Source organism: Dendroctonus ponderosae, unplaced genomic scaffold (genome assembly GCF_020466585.1).
Source record: "Dendroctonus ponderosae isolate FM_Combo_2020 unplaced genomic scaffold, Dpon_F_20191213v2 Dpon_F_20191213_5, whole genome shotgun sequence".
Classification (NCBI taxonomy): domain Eukaryota; kingdom Metazoa; phylum Arthropoda; class Insecta; order Coleoptera; family Curculionidae; genus Dendroctonus; species Dendroctonus ponderosae.
In genome coordinates this window covers 4,733,015-4,756,278 of record NW_026018715.1, presented here as the reverse complement: position 1 = coordinate 4,756,278, position 23,264 = coordinate 4,733,015, and the positions used below count along the sequence as shown (strand labels likewise).

At 32.3% G+C, this 23,264-nt stretch overlaps 2 protein-coding genes across 3 annotated transcripts in view; both read left to right on the top strand.

Moving 5' to 3' along the window:
* The window catches only part of LOC109541326 (potassium channel subfamily K member 18), a 64,820-nt gene extending 52,405 nt beyond the window's left edge, over nucleotides 1–12,415 (top strand). For both annotated transcript variants that reach the window (XM_019910156.2, XM_019910155.2), the window contains exons 8-10: nucleotides 4,786–5,029; nucleotides 8,044–8,287; nucleotides 12,339–12,415. In XM_019910156.2, the coding sequence (XP_019765715.1) occupies nucleotides 4,786–5,029; nucleotides 8,044–8,109 (310 nt within the window). In that variant the 3' untranslated portion in view covers nucleotides 8,110–8,287; nucleotides 12,339–12,415. The remainder of the gene's footprint in view (nucleotides 1–4,785; nucleotides 5,030–8,043; nucleotides 8,288–12,338) is intronic.
* A 440-nt stretch (nucleotides 12,416–12,855) lies between these two features.
* Nucleotides 12,856–23,264, top strand: part of LOC109546660 (potassium channel subfamily K member 18) — a gene marked incomplete in the record, with an annotated part of 306,039 nt that continues 295,630 nt past the window's right edge. Inside the window, 1 exon segment of the mRNA XM_048666691.1 lies at nucleotides 12,856–13,139.

Here is a 23,264-nt window from a genome sequence, read left to right as displayed (position 1 = left end):
AGCTCTATTGAAATTGGAATGTAAAAAAGCCGTAAATGATCTTTCAAAAAACCTCCGCCAGCTCTAGCTCAGTGTTTTGAAAATTGACTAAATTTTTCCGGACACCCTGTATATTAAAGATCTTTCTTACCAGGTTTTTGCATGCTGTGGCTCCATCCTGAACCATTTCCGTATCAGGTGGGATTCACGTGCACCAAAAGTTGACTTTAGATAAACCCATCAACAGACCACACTCCTACTTTTCAGTACCAAAATGTCAATATTTGTATATCCGATATTCGTTTTCCCGATTAAATATGAACACAGTTTATCCCTTTATCGCTTTAGTCGCCTGAATGATTAACATTTTTTTATTGAGAGAGTCTGTGTAGCCGCAAATAAAAACCCGACAAATATAAACACGGAAAGATAAACAACTCAGATCAGGGGCGCAATGAAAACCGCATTCTTTCGGAAGGTGGTAAATTTTTGCCTGAATCTTTCAGGGTTTTTTCAACTCATGCGTACATGGTCGATTTTAGGAGAGATTGTTGTACTTTAAGACGTTTTTCAATTTGTTTTTCAAACCATTATTTTAATGCATGATTTTAACTTAAGCCATTCTGTTATCTTCTCTATTTAGAACGATATTCTCAAAAAATATACAGGGTGCCATCCGATCCACCGTACCATTCGATTATGTTTCAAAAAACATAACTTTTTAAGAACTTTCACCATCAAACAGGAGATTCAAACATTTTTCCTTATTAACAGCTTGGCCCGATTGTCTTCTTTTGAACCAGAACCGTCCATTAAAAGATTTCCAACCGCCAGTCATTTTAGAAACTTCAAATTCTGTTTCCGGTCAGAACGAGTAGTGCCGAAGGCATTTAAAATACATTTAGCCCTCCCGCTATATGGTCCCGCAGGGTATATGAAAAATATAATATAACTTTCTTATTTTAAATGTTAACTCCAAATTTTTAAAGCATGGTTGGATGGGCCTTTCAATTGCGAGTTTGAACCACTGTAGCTTTGTTGACTTATCTCTTATAGTTCTGGTATGTCAATTGTTTAAGAACTCCAAGTATATATGTATAATGACGTAAATCACCCTGTATATGGCTTACAATTCGAATAATTATTACTTACTGTATTGGACGATAGATTTCTTTGATATTCAGTGGGCTTTCTTTATTAGAATCAAGCCCTAAGTACTTGGAAACATATGGTTTTTCTGAATTATACGTTTTTCGAGTCGAATTAGCTTCCGTAAGTGTTTGCAATAGAGCCTTAATTTACTGACAGAACTACAAAAAATCAACGTTTTCTTAATGATAAATTTCATTAATTTCTGATTGAACAGCAAAAGCTTTTGCTACGTCAACTTTCTTTTTATCGGGTTATAGAACTGTGCACTTCACCTTGATGGCAGATTTGAATATAAAAATGTTTTATGAACACAAAAAATGATTTACAACGAGGGACTTTCATTAACTTGGCAAATCCTTTAAATAAGGAAGAATTGTAATGAAAAGTTATACAAAATATAAATATAATAAACATGAAACAACATTACAACATACAACGATTGCAAATAACGTAATACATTTTTTTTTATCAATTATGTATCAGTATTAAATACGTAAATTGGAAGTCTAAATTTCTCTGAATAATGGACTTTTTCTCAATTTGAATTCCTTGTTCCAATAATGGAATTTCCAATTGAAAGAACAAATTGATTTTTTCGTTTGTCTTTAGAATACGGCACTATTAAGACGATAGCTGAATTTGGGACAGTTTTTGATGGGATTACTTTTCCATTTCGTAACATTCAGTAAAATAATATGTTTCTTTTGATTGGTTCAATGGACGCCAATTCGGTGTAATAAATATTACCGCAGTTTTCAAGATCAGCCAACTTCGACTACGACTATTTTCCAAATATATTGAAGTAAGAAAAGTTGCGTGTATTAACAAATTTTCAAAAAATCAGCAGCAGTAGCACACCCGACAACAGTTCAAAGTTTTCGAAATTATTGTAGTAATATACACTTCTATTATGCCACATAAAATAAAATGAGGAAAATGAAGACTGATACCTCAGCTCTCAACACTTTAAGTGTTCAGGTTTTCAACGACGTATAAAAAACACAAAATCCAATCGAACCCTGGAGACAAAACAAACGACTAAAATCACCAAACATTTCAAATGACTTTAGGCAAACCGATCAACAAAACATAAAAAGTGGTGACAACAATCAACTGTTAGCTTGGTTCATTATTACTGCGTATTATTTATCAAAACGTAACTACTTCCTAATTCAATTGATGAAATCAACGAAACCTTTAAACCTGCTGGTTGTAAAATCATTTGCGACACAGAACTTTGGCGACGGAACATCAGCAAAAACATTTCTCCATAGGTAGTTTCAGCTTCAACTCAATCTTCAGCCGCAACCAGGAAATACATGGAAGAACCGATAGAAATTCGTTTATATGCACAGAAAAAAAATCGTTGGCAAAGGCAAAGTGTCTGCGGTGAAAGAAAGAATATTTTTGAGTGAATCATTATTATGGGATTAGAAATGTAAATGTAAATTATTGGATCCTTATTTAACACAAACAGATAAAACATATTTCACTACTTATGCACAAAAGTTTATAACGCCATACTCAACCAATAGTCAGAATCAAGAAACATACGACAAATATTTCAGATAGAAAGTGACGAACTGCATAATCGATGATATCGAGACCTTATATAGCCTAACGCATTGAAGTTTCAGGACTTTTTAGGATTTTTGTTGAGCCTCTATTTCATTTACGTCCCATTCATATTTGCCTTTAATATTTATTTTGTCACTCAAGATCATTTCCAAGATTAGCAAAATATGCAAATAGAAATACTTGTCGCCTTGGCGGGTAATAAACATACAGTCAAGATATTTATAAATCTCATAACACGGCATATATCAGTAATTATATAAAATATTATCTGAAGTAGTTTGTACAGGAAATTTATAGGTTATTTCCTGAAAGTAATGTGATAATTGCAACAAAAATTAATCGAGTTCAGATGGCGTTTACTATGAACAACTAAACACTTTCGTCTAAAACATACATTGTATAAGACAAAATAATTCTAAATTAAAGTTCTAGTATTTTTCACAATTTCAGAGCTGAACTAGAAAAAAAACACATTATTCATCTAGTTCCTCAAAATGTTTAATTTTTCCTTGAAATTTAACCAGACTTTCATAAGCTATTTGCTCCTTCAGGCACACTGTTCTCAATTGGAAAAAAAATTAACATATGGCAATCCTATTGTTCCACACATAATTTGCATCTGCGAATAATTGCCTGTCTTACATTCGCGGGATGGAATGGTGTAATTTTCCGGCCAGCAGTTTCAATTTGCTGGTTTAATCTGTCTTTGGATTCACCTGAGTAACGTAAACTATATATTTCATGTAACTCTACATAAAATGATATCCTAAATGGTATTAATTTCTAGGAAGTTCCTCCTTACCTATGGATGTATTGCTAAATTTGATTATTTTGCGCTCCTATCCTGATTTTTATATGTCACTTTTATGTTAGAATCTGAGTACTAATATAAAAATTGCCCCACTTATTACCAAAATCGTTCAATAATGCACGAAATTTCACTTAAATCTTGGCATGTCTTGGGCAGATACCATCAATTACATTTAGAACAACGACATGTTTAATCTTTCAATTTATAAAGTTTTAAAAGCGGTCCTAGCCTACCCATTAAATCAGAAAAGTTGGATGAAATTTCTATTGAATATACGTAAGAAGGAAAATCAGATTATCTTAACTTTTCGTTTTAGAGGTGCAGTTAACTCGATTTTCTCCGCCAGTGGAATGATAAATGAACATTTTCATAATGTGCGACTATGTAATATTAGACACCATGGATAGCAAGCCTTTTGTGCACAATATGTATTGTGAAACTAACCGATTTATTTTACAGGAAGGATTTGAGAGTAGGGTAGTTTTAAATCACATTTACATTTTACAAAACAAGCTGTCAAATTAATTTTCTGCTTAAAAAGTTCAATTAATTTATTTAAATAACAAATAATTTCTCTAAGCATCATTAGGTATTTTATCTATATATCAAATTAAAGTTTCAATGAAAATTACTGAACATACTGGTCTGGGTATGGTTTAGCAGTATCCAATCCAATTTAAATCCAGCGAAAACAGAATTGATGTTTTTTTACTGAGAGATATGAACATGATATGGTCTAAATCTGTTTGATTTCTAGTTACTTAATTGATTTAAGTAAAAGTAGTAAAGATTGCTGGTATATGCAAAATAAAAAAATATTTATATTTACGTATTGCAGTGTTTCTTACATGTGAAAAAACATCAAAGTTACATAGATATCTACAGTCACAACGCTGGTTATAGAGAAGACATATACTCAGTCTTTCATCGAATAAATAAAATCAAAGCGCAGGTTTCATACCATGATCCAAAATTGTTTAATAAGTTCGAAATTTTTAAAAATCTTTTTGTGGCCAATATTAGGACAATTATTTTTCAAACCTCTTTTAAACTGCTCTTTAATTTTCCTGCTTTTGCTCGTGCCTTTTTCTTTCACGTATTATCTAAATCGTGGGGTAATATGAATAAAACATCTATTTCTCTATCCATGATTGGATGTTGAGAGGAAAATTAGCAGATACGTGATAATATTAATTGAATCTGGCATTTCTCCTGAAAATGTTAATGTTTTCATTGTTGCACAGGGATTATTGTTTCTGTTCCAGGTATATATGTGGTGGAGCAATTTTGTTCTGTCAATGGGAGTACGATTCCGGCTGGACATTTCTTGACGCCTCGTACTTTTGCTTCATTTCCCTAAGCACTATTGGATTCGGAGATTTTGTGCCTGGTGATAAAATCTACGGGCAAGGCAAAATTGAAGAAATCCTGGAGCTCAAATTTGTGTTCTGTTCCATGTACTTGATGCTTGGCATGGCTTTGATTGCTATGTGTTTCAATTTAATGCAGGTAAGAGTAAATTACATGCAAAATTGGTAACTGTTGCAAATTTACTTTAACTTTTAGAATTTTGTCTAAATTGGTATAAGAGTTAAATGTGTTTGAAAATGAGAACATGCTGAAGATTAGAGCGACCACGCAGTAGGTAACGTTCCGCAACAAGCGCGAAAAACTACTTAATTTGGCACTCGGACTAAGAGTTATCCACAGTTTGCATGAGAAAAATGTGTTGTTTTGAAAGCAGACTTCTTTCCTCTATTTTATTTAAATGTCTAAGACTGATTTTAAAAATTGTGCTATTTGTATTTTCAAAATTATTGTTTAAGAACTTCAGAATGATTTCAGATCGCTAAATATTTATTTATGTATTCTCTTTGCTTTGCCATAGACAAATATTGGTCAAAACGGAATTAATAGAATATTTTTATATGTCATCAGAGCTAATTTACTTTAATTTACTGCCGCGCGGAATAGTTGCTTGCAATTGCAGCCAATCAAGCCCTCAGGTTTTTGAACCATGAGGTGCGTCTCCTTCTAACATTTCTTCTTTATAATGTTCTGTAGTTAGATGTAGATATAAATACATCTCACCAAATGTCCAAGATACTGAAGAATCTTACTGTCTTTCCGCATTCCTGTCAGGAGCTCGTTGTTCGTGATGCTAATCATTCTAAGCAATTTGCCACATTCTGTGGTAGCACCACAGCTCAAATCCCTGCAGTTGGTATTTGTAAATTTTCTTGAGGGTGCATGATTCGATTTCATACAAAAATTTTGAAAACACATAACAACGCAGTATTCCCATTTTAAGTTTCATCTCTAGACAGACAATACTCGTGAGTATTGTCTTCTTTTTTAGGAATGTTGATGTGGCCATATCAATCCTCGACTCCGTCCTTTAAATTCGAATTCGAATTCGAAAATTATTCCTCATATGAATAAATGTTACCTTACATTACTGGAACAATAAAATCTGATGCGAACCTAAATTGCACTTATATTTGAATAACTTGCTAGACCAATGCTTATCAATAGAACTTTGGAGGAACTAAGAATGCTGCAACTGACATTCTTATATCCGTTCAAATAAACTGTACAAGAGCAACAGTAACAAAATTCTGCGTGTTTACTATTTTGCGTAAACTTTCCTTTAAACAAAAGAAATTTTAGTTGATTTCGGAGTAATCTTTACTGGCTTAGAGTTTAGAAAACCTCAATTACTTACCTGTGTGTAAATAAATGTTTTAACCTCTCAATTAGCTGAAAGTTCATTGAACCTATTTATAGATTCAGACAATTTTTTGTAATAAATTTTGGTACAATTTTCCGTTGCACTCCAGGAATGGAAAGTTACATTACATTATATTAAAGTTACAATTGTGATACAAGGAGTAAATTTCACATGACTTAATACCCGACAAAGAAATGGTATACAAAAAGTTGGAGAAAAACCTAAAAAGGCAACAAATTGCTCACCAGAATAAATATATTCACGAAAATGTTTGAAATTTTTAATTCAATACGGCTTATTTATTTTATTCAAGAGTATTGAATTGTTTTTCGCCTTAAGGAAATAGCACATCTTTTCAGGAAAATTTGGGGTTTTGTTGCCACAAAAATAACTATCGTACAAATAAAGGATTAAAATATTTTGGAAAAAGGTCGAAGATGATCTGGGACATACATCAAAATATTATCAAGACCATGACATTGACTGTAATTTTTTTTATAATATATAAATATATATAAATAATCTTTATTTCCTACAGAAAAAGGTTATCGACCCAATAGGTATTTCTGCCCAGCAAAATTATATATATATATTAACAGAAAATTAATTGTCAATTTACAATTCATATAATCTAAAAATTATTTTTAGAGTACCTAGATACCTTGTACATTTAATAATAAATTAAGTTTCTCTGGAAAATTTATTTAATTCATGTATTAGACATTCACAGTTGTATTATATATGTATATACATATCACGTGAAATTACTTTAGCTTTCACCTCCTTTTTTGACAAACGACATAAACCCGTCTGTGACGGGACTAAACCATTTGAATAAAGATATTAAGTTGAGCAATTTACGGAATTTTACTTATTGCGGGGGCTTCTCATTTAACTGCTCATTTTCTGCTCGGTATCAAGATTAAATCAGACGCCGGCTTCAGCATCTAAATTGGCGCCTACTTAATAACTCGCAAAATTACAATTATTGTGCCATTTTTGCGATTTCCAATTTAAGTGCTCGCGCAAAGAAGCCTTCAGATCATATTAAATTTTTTCCGCTTGACACAATGATGGCGAATTTTCTAAAATGGAACAACAAAACTTTTCCCAAATTAGATAACAAATCACCCCCGTCGAGTCCTTCATCTTTCTGAAAAGCGTTATATTTCTCAGTTTTTTTTATTAATAAACTGTTTTTTTATCGTATTTCAATATCTATTAGGTTGCCTTAACATTAAAATATGTATTAATTTATTTTTATTTCAGCTGTGTATTTCTCGGTTCAATTAGGTTTAATTTTTAAAATATGTTGACCGCTTGAAATAATTGGTTTTCAGTTTTATATGATTGTTTTAAACAAATACTAGTTTTTAGCTCTGAGATTCTTAGATTTCAGTATGTTTTCCAATTGGAAGATCATTAAAAACTGATAATTCCTAATGCATGCAAATGGATTCTTTTGACATCCTGCAAATGCAAATATGCAGTCGGTGTCGGGAACACGTCTCCTCGAACGTTCCGAATAGTTCTCATTGCTCCTAGCGGAGAAACATGTGGCTACGTAATACGAAATGCATAGAATCCGAACACGTCAGCCAAATTAGGTTTAGTGCCAACTGTTCTACAAGATATCCATCAATTTGGAGTACCTATAAAGAAAGTTCATTTCAAAACAGAGTAGTCTCCAAATAAATCCTCTGACACGAGATAATCTACGTAATAAAATCAGAAAGTTACCAAATATACAATGTTTGCTTAAAGTAGTTTCCTGAATTTTTTTTTGTTGCAGGAGGAAGTAATTAATAAAATTCGAACCACCATCAGAACAATAAAGTATATCTTTCGATGTAGATGAAAACAGCAGTGAAAATTACATTATTCAACCTGCATAAAAAGTATAGGTGCGAAGCAGAAATATTGCCATTGCCGAAGGACAAATATGGAAATAGGAAACTCAACACAAAGGATAAGAGAAGACTGAAAACCACTTTATGTTTCACTGCCTACGTTGTTTACCTACACACAGTAAAATGGTAGGTATCATTTTATAAACTTTGCTATTGCGTCGGTCCAGTTAATCTCAGAATTTTTCCCCAYCATAGTTTTTTTAAGAGTCATTTGTTTAACATACATRATACATTTTTATATTTTTTATGAAGTTATGGTGCTATTGAGACTGGAGCTCTAAGTAGCATTTTGGCTTTATTGTGTTCATTCTAAAGCTTATTCGGTCATTTATAAAATTAACATTAATTTGTTGAACAGGGTTATTCAGAAGGATATATTTTATGTGCCTGGATGTCATTTGAGGCAAATTTAATACACTTTACTGAATTAACTGTTCATTTGCTGTCTGATTTTTTATTGGTTTTGAAGTAACAATTAATCAGAGCGATTCTTCTTTGATCATGATATGAATTCCAAAGGCACGTGACAGGAAACACGAGGCAGACGCGTAGTTGTTTATTATTTTATAACAAATAGAGTTTTTACATTACGTGGATGATATTGGATGTAGAATACTCAATGTATGCAATGTGGCCTCGCTCAGACTAGCCTTACTTACAAGGCCTTAATCAGACAGTGAAACCCCATAAAATTTATCCATTTAATATAAGGTTGTCATCACATTGCGCACCCAATCCTAAACAGACAAGTCTTCTTCAGTTTTTCTGGTCCATTGTGTGATCTACGAGTAAAAATATAAAAGCGTATTAATGCACTTCTAGGAATAGGCCTTACACCAAGAGTTATTGTAATTGAAGCTTTGAAATTGATGTAAATGAAACTTAACCAATTAAAATAATTTGCGAACGTTAATCTGTGAAGTAAAATCCTGACTGATTCATTAAAATCGATTGCCAATTAGTTCACAGCTTGAATTAAAATAACTGTTGGTGTGAGGGTTCTAAGTCGTGCATTAATAAGATTTTATGTTTTTACTTAAAGACCATACGATGTACGAATAAAACTCAAGAACATATTTTTGTTGGTAACTGAATGGATAATGAAAAGATGGAAAACGTTTTTTGATAAATTAGTTGCGCAGCATTTTTTTTACAAAAATATTAAATGCCATGTCAGAACGCGAGTTAATAGACCAAAATGTTTCATCTTATATATTCTTAGGCATTCTCATTTGCAAAATTTCACTAAATGCAAATATCTAAAGCTGTTTCAAATATGCTAGTAAATTCTAATGTGTTTTAATCAAACCCTAACACCCTGTTTTTACGTAACTATGCCTTTAAGGAATCTAATTTATTAAAATATTTCATGCTAAAATAATACCAACAATCACCTCCTTTAGTTTCTCATACTACTTTTGAATCACCATGTGTACGTTTTCTAGATTATCGTTACCACATGTTGCCCGAAGTGGGGGTATACGTTATCTTTTGCATCATCGATGTTTATAGGCATTTTTMGAAAATCRAATCGATTAAAAGTTTTATAGACRAAAATGTAGGAAGTGCTATTTTATTATTTTGCAGGAAAAAAAACTTAATAATGATGGCCAAGAAATAAAAGGTTCTGAAAAACCTTAAATCAATASTACAGTATTAAACAGTTTTGTGGAAAAAAAACTCTAGTTTCCTTCCATGAARTAATAACGGGTGRATTMTCATGATCTTATGCAATTAAACGATAATAAAGCCTAACCATGATCACATGCTTTTTATCCGCCAAATTAATCAMAATCTAAATACATCTGTATTTCACCAATAAAGCGTTTGTCGAATGTAGTTGGCAAATAAAATTTYATAATTTATGTATATTGAACACGTCCGTCCATGTTCTGCTATCAAARGATAACAATTTTTACAGGTTTTTTACAAACATGAAAAGATCTTACATAAATACGTCATTATCTGTYTCCTGAACTGAATAGCATAATTCGAATTTGGAAGTGGTAGACAAGGCTGCAGTGATATGTTTATTCGGACTTCCATGGCAAACACCGGAATTCCAAATTCCGAAACAATTTGAATAATTCACGTTAACTCTATTTAGATCTGAGTTTCAGCATTTATATTACGTCTATGAGTTGGGGTAACTTCGAATTTGAATGATTAACAAAGCAGTCATATAGTTTCGTTTTTGTTGAAACCAGTCAATATGAGAAGAGCTCCGACTATAGTAAATGTATTTAATGCAATCTAAAAAACTTCGGAATTTTAATTCGCATGCTTTAATTAACGACGTAAAATTTTCTTGACGGTAAGACAATGCATTAAGCTAAGTGCAAATCTGCATTTTCTAGTTATCTAGGAACCAGTGTATACATAATGTTGACACTTAACTGGCTAAAAAATGTTAGTCTCAAAAATTATTAGTCGGTAACATTATACTTAACTGACCCCAAGTGCCTGGAAAAGTATTAGCGAAAAATCATGTTAATAATAATTTTTAGAATTAATAACGAAAATAAGACATTTCAATAATAATAATAATAAGCCATAATAAGCAAAACTGCAGCGCAAAATCCACTAATTTCGTAATATAACTTGGAAGGAAAGGCGAATTGGCGGAAGAAAATCTGCTTCAAAACTCGTTTTTTTAAATATCAGAACGATTTTATAGTTCTACAAACCTTATTAACTTTTAAAATACTTCGCAACCAGCTTAAACGTCTCTGAATTCCTGCAGCACTTTTTCAGTTTTATTCAAATGTTCGCTGTCATGCACTTAATTTCGTTCTATGGAACTAGATATTCAGTTAAATCATGAAACATAAAAATCAATTTAACTTATTCTATTACTAAGCTGCAGGCGCGTGAAATCTGCAAAGTGGAAGAAAATAAGTTGAAGAAAGTCCATTAGAAATTTTCAGCCGCAGGAAATTTTTAGTTCTGGGATAGTATTAAATTTTGTCGCTTAAGTTTATCTTTGCGTTATGGCAGCAAATTTTGCTTAGTATGGAAAATAGTTTTTGATTACTTTGGCATGTTCCTGAAACTATAAAATATAAAATATTAATACTTAATAATTTGCGACTGCTGTGCAGGAGGTTTTTGCAAAATTTGAACGCATTAGCGCCAAAATTTCTACCGAGGAAGAAATGGATGCTGGATTATGATAATGCATTAATTTTTTAATTCTACTGCTGCTCCAATAATCTTAGAACAGTTAATGATCTAATTGCGTAATGTAACACACGCTACATTTCGCAGTTTAATTAAATCTTACATTTTTATTCAAGATTTAATTTTATTGAAAAGTAAAATTTTTTGAATGTGGAATTTAAATAACTCCTAAAAATGGGCGATCTTAAGATTCAAATTCGAGTATTATTCCTACTGTATTATGTTATACAGTAATAATTCTTAGATTAATATACAAATAATAATTATTGACATATTATTTATGGATACAGCCACTCGCCACTGGCTGTAGCTCAAATGACACTCGTGCTCTATTGCAGCAAAAAATACATTCGGATAAATATCGAGAAAATTTAAGTTAATTTTCATCGCACTCGTTATGTAACTTCAATAATATCGATAAGAAATTTCGAATTTTTACGGAACTCTTAGTAATACTAACAGCACGCAATGGATATTTTTTTTGCTTCTTGGCTAGAAATATACGATGTTCCCTTTACATTAATCAAGTTACTATTTTTCAAAACGAACAATTTAGTGTAAATTTTGGGACATCTTGCATGTGACTTTTATTAATTTGCCATTAAAGCGCATTAGCCAGTAGTGGCAATCGATCATTTAGTTTCAAAAATCGAAATTAATGCTGCAAATTTACGTTTTAAGAAATGGTCCTTATTTTTACAAAACAATAAATATATCAGACACCGTAAGAGTAATGCGAGATAAACATTTGTAGAGCTATCAAACATTTTTACCGTATGGCAAAACAACTTTGGGTTAAATCTGGCTATTTAGACACCTTGTACATTATAACCTTAATATATCTACATAGTTAATAGTTACCATTATATTGTTCAGGTAGTTCAGAATTAAATTCTTCCAAAAAGTATTAGCAATACGTTCCTTAATTCTTATATTTATCTTTATTATGTATGTGTGTTTCTCAAGGAAAATGATGCATTTCCATGTTATTTTACAGGTTTCCATAAAACATCAGCAAACAATCTACTGCACGGATAGTTTAGTAATATTTTTTTAAATAAAGTGTAAATTTTTTTCTAGTGTATGTTTTACTTTCCTTCAATTTGCTGTGATTCCCAACCATGCAATAAAGTTAATAGGTGTACATTTCCATAAATGGTTTTGTCAAATTAGTTTTGAATTATTTCCTGCAAATCCAAAAATGTTTGCCAAATAATCAAAGGTGCGTATTACCTTTAAGCACCATTATTTCAATTATTTCCAATACTCCCTTTGTTTACGTTTCAAACCAGTTTTAACACTACAACAACGCCACTCTAGAATAAAATAAACAGGCCCAATTAGCTGGATTTCTTTGTTAAACGGCCGCCAGTGATGTCTATAATTTTTCTACCTATTTTATTTACGGTGGTAATTTTAATCGATTATATTGCGTTGTAAGCCGTTTGGTTGGCCATAAACACTAGTAAAATGTTCAGTGTCTAAATTTGTGGCAGTTGTTTTGGTAGGTCTGTTCGGAGAAGGCAATTGAGGATCAACTGATTCGCGGAAAGTCACCCGGGACTTATTTCAAGCTATTTTATTCTGAATTTGCTTGAAATGTTTATGAATAACAATTCCATTCACGGGCAAGACTATTTATTCGTTAAAACGTGGACATTCGAAAAACATTTGCAGCAAAATAGGCTAGTTTGTTAGTGCGTGTTGCGACTAGTTGTGTAAATTATGTGCCAGCTTAATTATTACTAATGAAATGCGTATAGATTTTGGACTTGGAAGGACTATGGATTAATAATAGGTAAGTTTTAGTCAACTTTTCTCAATTATATTTGATTTTAGTTTCTTGCTGCGTATACTTATTTTATATTTCCCGTCATAATGCAAAAGGAACCGAATTATCACAATACCTCACACCGAACATTAATTTCAAGCATTAATTTCGATAACGCACGGACGCTGAAAGATGTTATTATGAAATTATAAAAAATGAATCATTGCAAAATATGAATACTTTTATAAATAGACTAAAGTTGAAAATCATTTAAAAAGGGATTATTAGCTCCGATATTTACAATTTATTTCAAATAACATTGGAAAAGGCTTTTGTCATGGTTTCCTAATAAAGGGAATGAAAAGTAGTAGTTAAAACGATAAATCAAATTTATGAAACTATATTCTAAACTCAAAACACACTAATTTTTATAAAAATAGGAACAACATTAACAGAGTTATGTCATATGTTATTATACTTAATTCTCTATAACAGGGAGGTGTTTAAGCTCCTATTTAAATTTTCTATTTAACTTTTTAACTCTGTCTCTCATACCTACATTTGGTGATCTCAAAATATAATATTGTTGTTAAATGGTTGTTTGAATTGATTTAAAGTCAATAATACCTTCATATGTATTTTGTTGAGCTCTAGTCGTGCTTTATAATCATTTGGCACTTAATTTCAGTGTAAAAAAGAGAGAATTTACTTGAGTTAAGTAAATATACTCATTTGCTGCCCCCAAAACCGGACTACAGGTCAACCTCAATTCTCATTTTTCACACATAAATTGAATGAATAATAGTTGTAAAAAACAACTGAATATCCACAGAAAACATATGAAACCATTATCTTCTATAAAGCAGTAAAAATTCCCATGCTACGACAAGGTTATATACAGAAGTGAAAAAAATATCAGAAGTTACCGACCGCCAATTTGCAGTTTAACCGGTCAACTTCTTATTCATAGAGTGTAAGTTACTTACGACCAAATAACGAAAATGTCATTGCACTTATTGAAGTAACATTAGCCTTCAGTTAGTACTTCAGGACAATTTGTGTATTATAAAAATTTATTACTATATCGCAATTAGTAATATGGCTTGAACTTTAAAGATGAATAGCTCTGTTTACCCTTTGATATGTTACGGAAAGCTTCTCGAAATAGACTGTTTTTGTTTATTGACCTATTTTTGTCCAGTGACAACTTAAGCCTTTATAACATCGCTTTCGTTACCTGATAATTTAACAGCCATTTTCCATAAGCCATTAGCATCATTTGAAACTTCTTCAATGTGAGCTGCAACTTCCATCTAACATGTGGCTTTGGATTCAAAGTCGTTTTTTTAACGAAACCAATTTGCCATTAACATGTTCAATTACTATTCTACGCGTGTAAATGTCGCTCGGCGTTCCTTAAAATTCAATGTGGATGCAGCCGTTCCGTCAAATAAATGTATGGGGTATCGGGTATTAAAAAAATGCAGCGCACAGCGTTTTGTTTAATTTCCGTATTTTTCACATTGCCGAAGTGGTCGTGTCAAATATTCTGATTGATGGGCAGATTAGAGGAACGGTATTCGAGAAATGGATTGCAAATAAAGGGCGATCGTTCCAATATACCTACCCTTATAATGTTTAGCAAAATATTGAATCAAGGGTGGATAGCGTTGAAATTAGTTTTTTTGTTTGTTAGGGAGAAACAAAAATTCAATTCGGTCGCTAACGAGTTTTCGGTTTTCAATTTAAAGCGTTTGAAATATGTATCTACAAGAGGAGTATTGAGAAAATATGTCTCATTAGCAGCACATTTGTAGGATTAACTTTAAATGTATGTCCTTAATCATGAACTGCTGCTTTTTTAAACTGCTTTAGGCTGCTAAATTTCTACTGCTTTTTTAAACAAATAATATTTTTTCGATATACATTTAGATATACATATAGATGATCTTTCTACAACTAAGAGTGCTTTGATCGTTCTGTTTGCAAGAACTTGTACCTCAAACGTAGTTCAGATATATACCTATACGAGTAGGTAGATCAGAAAACATGGTTATCAACATGAAATTCGCGAACATCACAAAAAAGAAAAAAATCGCGATTTGATCCTGAATTTTTGTTGTTTGCCCAGTGCCAAAAACATATACGAGACTCAAGTCTCTAATTACTGAGGAATAACATTTTCACTAGAAATTATATGTTTAGGTTGTAAATTATGATTTCCAACAGTAACTGAATACACCTCAATATAATCAAGTGTCCCTATTTAGAACATGGTGCGCATTCTTATTCTTAGAGTGCCTGTCCGTTACGAATATTGGCTATCATGTTGGAAAATCGAACTTTGTTAACAGCGTCGGGGAATAGCTGAGTGATTGATTGCTTGAACCACGTTCCTAAACTTTTCAACCCCGATATTCTTCTGCCCACTCCTCTAGCTCCATATACCTTGCCTTGGACGATCTTCTGCAAAAGAACATATCTGCTCTCATTGCGCAATATAGGTCCCAGATATTGTAACTTTTGAGTCTTAACTGTATTCAGGAATTATTTTTTTCCTTTTCCATCCTTCTCAGCACCTCGGTACTAGTTATTCTCTGTGTCCACGGTATTTGTTGGATCATCCGGTACAACCACATTTTAAATGCCTCGAGTTTTTATCTGTTCCGGAACCCGAGCTGAGCCCATATTTCGTATTAACACTTTGTTAAGTACTGAACCGGAAGCGAAATATTTTATTTCGGATTTTTTCTTTATGAAATATTGACCATTATGCTTTAATTTGTATTTAAAATAACACGACCACATCATTAGAAAAACCAACAGTTTGTAAATAAAAACATATTTGAAGTGTTAGTTCGACGTTTTAAAAGCCTCCCTGCAATTGGCTTCAAAAGAGTTTCTAATAACTTCTTTTCTTTGCTGATACCAATACTTGGTATCGAAATAAAGTACTCGTATCGAATCGAAGTATCGCATCGTCGTAAATAGTCAAATTACCAAAACTGTAAACCTACTTTCACAGTCAAGACTGTTGTCAATCGTCAGTTCAGTTAGAACTGAAAATAGTGAAAATTGATAAACATCATTAAACGTGAGTTATGTCACCCTTACTGACCCAGCCTGACTTTTATACCATATATACATTGGTACTATATTACGACTAGATCAATTAGATCAATATGCGTTATGACACCTTTACGTGAAGTGTCTCCTCTTAGATAGGGATTATTCGATACAAGTAAATACAAGTAGGACTTGTATTTATGGATATATATATTATGGGTATATATGGATAAAGTACTCGTATCGAGTCGAATTATCAAAAGTGTAAACACCCAAACTTCATAAATATATGTTCTGTGCCCAAAGCCACAGAACATATATTTATGAAGATATAGGATATTTTGGGAAGTCTATTGAAGAACTTGAGTTGGATATCTCACAGCCATCAACATCTAGCGGTTCTAAATTAGAAAACATGTTGGAATTAAAAAGTTTTTTGATGCTAGTACGGATAGTAACATACCTCCACAAAGGACTTTAGAAGACGCATTTTTACAAGTTTCGGCCAATAAGGAAAATAAATTATTTCTAGTACTTTTTCTTTATTAAATATAATAGATATATCTATTTTGGAGAGAGGTTCAAAGTACAACAAAATAGTGCAGGCTTTAGCGTTTTTTGTTTGAAATTATTGCCTTCCTATATTGTGGAAGGAGAAGGATTTTTACGCCTTCTGAACGTGCTTCAACCTAATTTTAAGGTACCTACTTAGTGCAGCTTATTTAAAAAAGATGACCCACAAAAATATGAAGCTTGTGTAGCTATAGCTAAAGCCAAATTTTGTCAAAGATTAACAATATTTGTCTCAGATTGGACATTTGGACTGAAACAATGAACGAGCGAGGTTTCTTAGGAGTGACATGTCAGTTTCTTCAAAATAGTAAAATCCATATGCCCTATCTAGCTATTCGTACGCTCAATGAAATATTTGCCCTGTTTGGCTCACACAATAATCACATCGTTGAAGATGCTTTAAAATGACCAAATGTGAAAACAGCTAAATCTAAGGTTCGTGAAATTGTGCGTTGAATAAAAAATATACGATACGATAATGGTTCTGAATAGTCAGTTTCAAAACTTATTGCCGATATCAAAACAATATGGAACTGAATAATATTTTTGAAAAGTGACCCATTGGGAGACATGCAAACGGTATTTCCTAACTTTTATAAGTGAATATCTATTTCCTAAAGCTGGTGCTGCTATGACGCCCAATAGAAAAAGCTTGTCCCTTAAATATTTGCAGCAACTGATTTTTTGGGAAACCTTCAGAAAGAATATTTTTTGTTTACCTGATGGCAATAAATGCATTAAAATATATTCCATAAATTTTATTACAATCTCTTATTTAAACGGCCTTTTTACAGTTAAAATTCACGGTAACAGTTAATTTCGGTCTTGAAAAACTTATCGAAAATGTATACTTAAAATGTGTTTATGACGATTATACGTAGAGTCACTCAATATCGAGTCAGTCAATAAAATTGTGAGCAGGAAATCGTTTCGATACTTTCAGAATACTGATATGAGCAGTATTGCAAGGCGATTTGGTTACTACTCATTTGAGTAAGTATCGATACTTTCAGAATACTCATGTGTAGTATCGCAAGATGATTGGGTTACTACTTGTTCGGATGTTTGCACACATCTCTTCAATATAGTGGACTGTATTTATATTTCTTGATGAAGAAATCAAGAAATAGGCGCTAACTTAATTTATTGTAAGAATACTAAACACGTGGTAACATTAGCTGATCTGATGGATGTCGGTGCAGCGATAATCGAATAATGAATAATGCGCTGACGTTTCACAATGCGCTTTACATGAAGTGCATTGACAGAAATCTGCGTGAAAGGTGGTGCCAACATTCTGGCAGTTCTTACAATAATATGATTTAAAAATTCCCTGTTCTCAACTAAACACTACTCATTTGAGTAAGTTTCGATACTTTCTCAGTATCGTATCGTCCCTAGGCATAGGCTTTCCAGTACGCATTACTTTCTGTAATATGGTCTCATAAAAATTAAGTTTTCTATAGATGCAAGCGGATTATAGAAAAAATGTAGAGAGGAATATGGAGTCTCAATTTATACGAAAAATTAAGATTTTTTAAGACATTTCTTAAATTTTGGTTAATTTTTTTCAACTGTTATGCTTAATATCCAAATTTCGGCAATTGCAAGCATGGAAATAATAATTTGACTCCAACTCCATTAATCTGTGTGCTGGCAAACTTATTGTGTTCTAAAAATGAAAATGAACAACCTCTTAAGTTCCAAGCTTCATAATTTCCCAGATATTGCCGCAGTTATATCATGGCACCCTGCAGATATCAGCATACATTTCGGTTTAGCTTCATTTTCAAGGATTAGCGTAATTGAAATATTTCAGCCTAGAAACTCATTAAATGCCATATATCCAACTATCATATACTTCACTAGCAAGAAAGCGGCACATACAATATCAAACTCAGATTTCGAGTTAATCATTTTGTTGTTAACTTCCTAACAGATTGTTAACACTCATCCATTATCAAGGTAAAGAGAGTCTATTAGTTTGCGCTTTGTAGTTCCTCAAGTTCGTTTGCCTATTTTGAACTTTTAATGAAAATTGAGTCGCGTAAATCCCGTCATGGCAAAGTAATAGTCAAAATATAAAGTTTCACCTAAGGCAAACGCGATAATATCATATTTCTCATCAATAATAAAGCAGGTAAATATGTTGGCGCAACTTTGAGGAACTTATAGAGGCTCCTTTTCCTGTTTGTTTGACAAGCGATCGAACACAGGAAGCAGTTAATTTAGATGTAGAGGGTCGGAAATTTGTGTCTAAGAAATCAAATTTTCTGAACAAATATAAAAAACAAGAAAAACAATTAAATCATAAAATATAATTATTCGCTTGTAATTTAGAGCATGTTTTCCTACATTCTATAAGGTAAATTTAAAATGCGAGTAGCAGATCTCATTGCACACGAAAATACAATATAAATATGTACTTATAAAGATCAAATATTACATTTGGTAAACATTGTTTTCATTTAATTTTTAAATATTATTTTAAAATACGACAAAAGGCAATTCGCGACAAGCTCTAGCATATCGGTTTTCATGAGTACTCAACTTTTTTGAGCGATTTTTTAGTACAATGTCAAAAAATTACTTCAAAATATGCAGATTCTTTTAGAAAACGCCAATTCTCATGAAGGTTATTCGCATTAGTTGACTAATTCTGTTTCGGAAACTTATTTTCATTCGTTTCCGGAATGTGAGGTTTTTTCGCACCTTGATCAAAAGAGATTTGCTTTTTCTTCAGCAGTGTTTTTTTAATCCAACAATAATCTAAACAGTCTGGCATTTTAAACTCACTATTTCTTCTGGGACATTCCAATTACAAATGATGCTCAAGTCACTCTTCATGCTCAAGTCACTTATTTTCCGCTGCTTTAAGTTGTGTCAAACAGTTCCTGTACTTTACTTAACTTGAGCTCGGGAGCATTTGCTTGTGACACACCTGAAAATTTGTATTTAAACCCTGCATTTATTACCAAGTAATACGTCATTAAAGTCTACTTAATTTATTGCATAGCCATTTTTTGAGATACTTAATATAAGTGTTTTTAGTGATTTTGGGACTGTGTTGAAAGTTCAATAATCTTGAATCTATAAACCAACGCATTTAGTCTAAATTTAAGTGATGAATGGGTTAATGGAGAAATAGAACTTTTGAAGTGGTCGTTCCGGGTTTCCAATTTTTGGAATGATCAAACGTTAACACTGAGAAAAGCTAAAAAAGTACTAAATGATATCTCCAAGAGACGACACCAGACAACAATGTTTCATGAATAATAAATTACTGAATAATAATGTATACATATGTAAGTGCTAGTTGCATTAACGAGTCATTGAAACCGAACTAATCACCATCTATAGTTTCGTCCAAGTCCAGAACAATTTCTCATATAGTTTTGAAACAAGTCTAAAAAAAACATTTCTATCATAACAGTACGCCAGGCGTGATAAAAACACTTTTTGTACGTGTTCGGGAGAATATTTTTCCTTCAAGTCTATTTTTGTTAACTACTTATAACTTTTCCGAGTTCTACTGTTTATAGCGGTGTGCGGTAATAAGATTTACCCACAGAGAGGATAGCAGGATAGAAAATTTGGGAACATAGAAGAAAAAACAAGTTAAGAATTCCTTTTCTGCCTCACTTGACTTTGATCTTTTACGTGTGGCCGCACTTCATCACGCTCATTTACATTTTTTTCAAAGTTTCATACCGATCTTACCAATTCCAATTAAATTATTTTTGAAAACCGCTGACCCAAATACTTGCAAAGTTGAAATGTAGTCAACCAATTTGAAGGGGTGCATAATTTCTACTGCTTTTGTATTGGGGAGCAGATTAGTAGGAAGTGAAAAAATCAGAGTTTAAATGGCAATAAATAGACTTCTCAGAACAATGCAAAATATTCTCAATAGATTAATCTTTAATCTTTATAAATTAAATTAACACCGAGAAACGGAGAATTAAAATTAATGTGTTAATATTATTAACACTTAGAAAATTAGGACTGGTAGCATTCATATCCCATTAAAGAGGAAGTTCGACTTGAAGTAGCAATTATGCAATGCAACGCTATCACACTCACTTCAAAATTATTTTAATTAGGATGCAGTTGAATATTAATTTTTGAGTGTCGCAACAATACTGTTAACTTACCTTTCAACATAGTCTATTGTCATCTATAAATCACCTTTTACCTGTATTAAGGCCATTAACAACCCACACCGACTATTTTGGAAAAGTCACTATGGTTCGTAAGAAGTATAAGTTGCTATTTTCTATTATTTATTTAATAGTTTATCATAGACGTGTGAATCATGGTTTGTAGTTGTCGAGTGCAAAATGGTGCATTTTTCTGAATTGATACTCATGTTTTGCTAGTGGTTAACCACATAGTCATCAGTCCAACATAAACTGGCGGGTTTACAAAAACGTGTATAAAAAGTTGCTTTATAAAAAACAACTTTCATAAAAACGTAATGTTATATTTCAATTCCATTGCGAATGAATGCGGCTCTGTGCAATCATAATGGCCGATAATTATCCTGATAAAACAAATTTATTATTCGTGTATTATGAAATCAAGTACTTCTTAGTTTCATTTATTCATTTGCTTGCAGTATAATGAGCTTTTTAATTTTAACGAAATGATTTTTAATAAAATGAAAATAAAGGAACAATTTCATCAATTTTTGCAATCAAAGAAAAATTATATTTATATTTATCTGGTTTCATATGTTCAAAAGTTCGAAAACAACACATTTTATGTGAGTTATGAAGCAATGGATCTTTTTATGTATATTTCATGGTTTCGTATTACCTTCGCTCACGCCCGTACTCTTTAAAAAAGTTGTTAGTAATTAGATCAAGTTGCTTAAATTTTTGCAATTTGACTAAATCCTTATTTTCGTTTGCCGTTGAACCCAATGTTTCTTTAGTTAGCTTGTTTTGTGACGAATATTTAACTAAGTATTTCAATAAATCGCGATTAAATTAAAATTCCAACTAAGCTGAAAAGCTTTTATAGTCTTCTTGACGAATTTATTCACAAACTGAAAATTATCCAACACTCACTAATGTTCTATACTTTCTTTTTAAACATTCCTTGAACAAAATTATATAAGAGGTGCCGATTATAAGACAGCCAGTTTCCCGTTTTCCAAAACTTAAAAATTGTTTACACCGCTGAGTGAATCATCTAATAACTTTAAAGCAAGCAAGGTACTCGCACGAGGTGATGCCCTACTAATAGTAAAGGATATATTAAAAGCATGTGAAGATTATTGGAACTCGCATGTTTCCTTCGATGTCACGCTATTGTGTATGTCATAATACTCACTAATTGGATAGCATTTTCATATATATCATCTATGTATAGCGACATTGCAGATAAGTAGAGCTCGTCGAATATAAAAAGAAAACAGTAACAATCGCAGAACATAATCGAAACAAATGCGAGCAAAACTTATCATAGACATAGAAGACGGCGATGGTAAATAACGGGAATATCTATAATTATACAGGGTGATGAGAAATTGGCGTCATTTCTCTGGAGGTGTTGTCTGGCGCTGTTATAGGAGTACAGAAAAAATAGTAAAAGAAATTAATTATTATTAAAAACTGAGAAATTTGCAAAAAACTATATCAGAAATACGGCAGCAATGTTTTTCAAGGTAATCTGCCTAATTAACATTGCGCAAATACTTGTTGCTTCGTAATTCTTTAAAACTCCGGTAACCATAGAATTATACAGAGAGAGAATAAGATAGGCAAGGATAAACAGTAAATTCAACAAGATTCATTGACTGCGGAACGTACTTTTGAAATGTCAACCTGTTCTCATAACCTCGAATATGGGTGTTTATAAATAACCATACAACACCAAACATTTGAATTGTTAACTCCAAACTAGTGCCTGTGTAATCTCCTTATTATGCACTCTTATCAAGCAGCTTCTGGTATTCAGTTAATTAACTCCTGCTCCATTTGTATCTCCTTGTGCTGTGTGTATCGTACAGACGTGGTAGGAATGTAGCCCTTCCTCGGTATTTATTTGGTGCTTGGGAAAGTGTCAGTTATTGCTCTCCGAGTACCCCTGGAAGGCCCTGATTCGATTATGTCCAATACTTGTTCCTCTGTGTCTGGAACCCGAACATCGATTGTCGTCCACTATCTTCCTCGAACCACTCTCCTCGCCCTTTGTTGGCGAGAGTTCTTTCAGCTTCTGCTATGTTACTGTAGCATTTCCCCTGAACTAATCGCATATCCGCAATCTCGTGAAAGGAAATTCAAAGTAAGTCACAGTTTGACAAATTATTGTTATTATTAACAAGGGCTATCCATCTGTAACTATCTGTTAATGACAAAAAACATCATTGCCGATGTGCCTTTTCATCAAAAAATTGTAGAAGAGAACTTTTTTGATATAAAAAATTTTCGTAATTTGAAGCAAAGATCGTAATTTTTCTTTTTGAATGCTTAAGTATTCCAATATGCTACCAATTAAACATGGAAC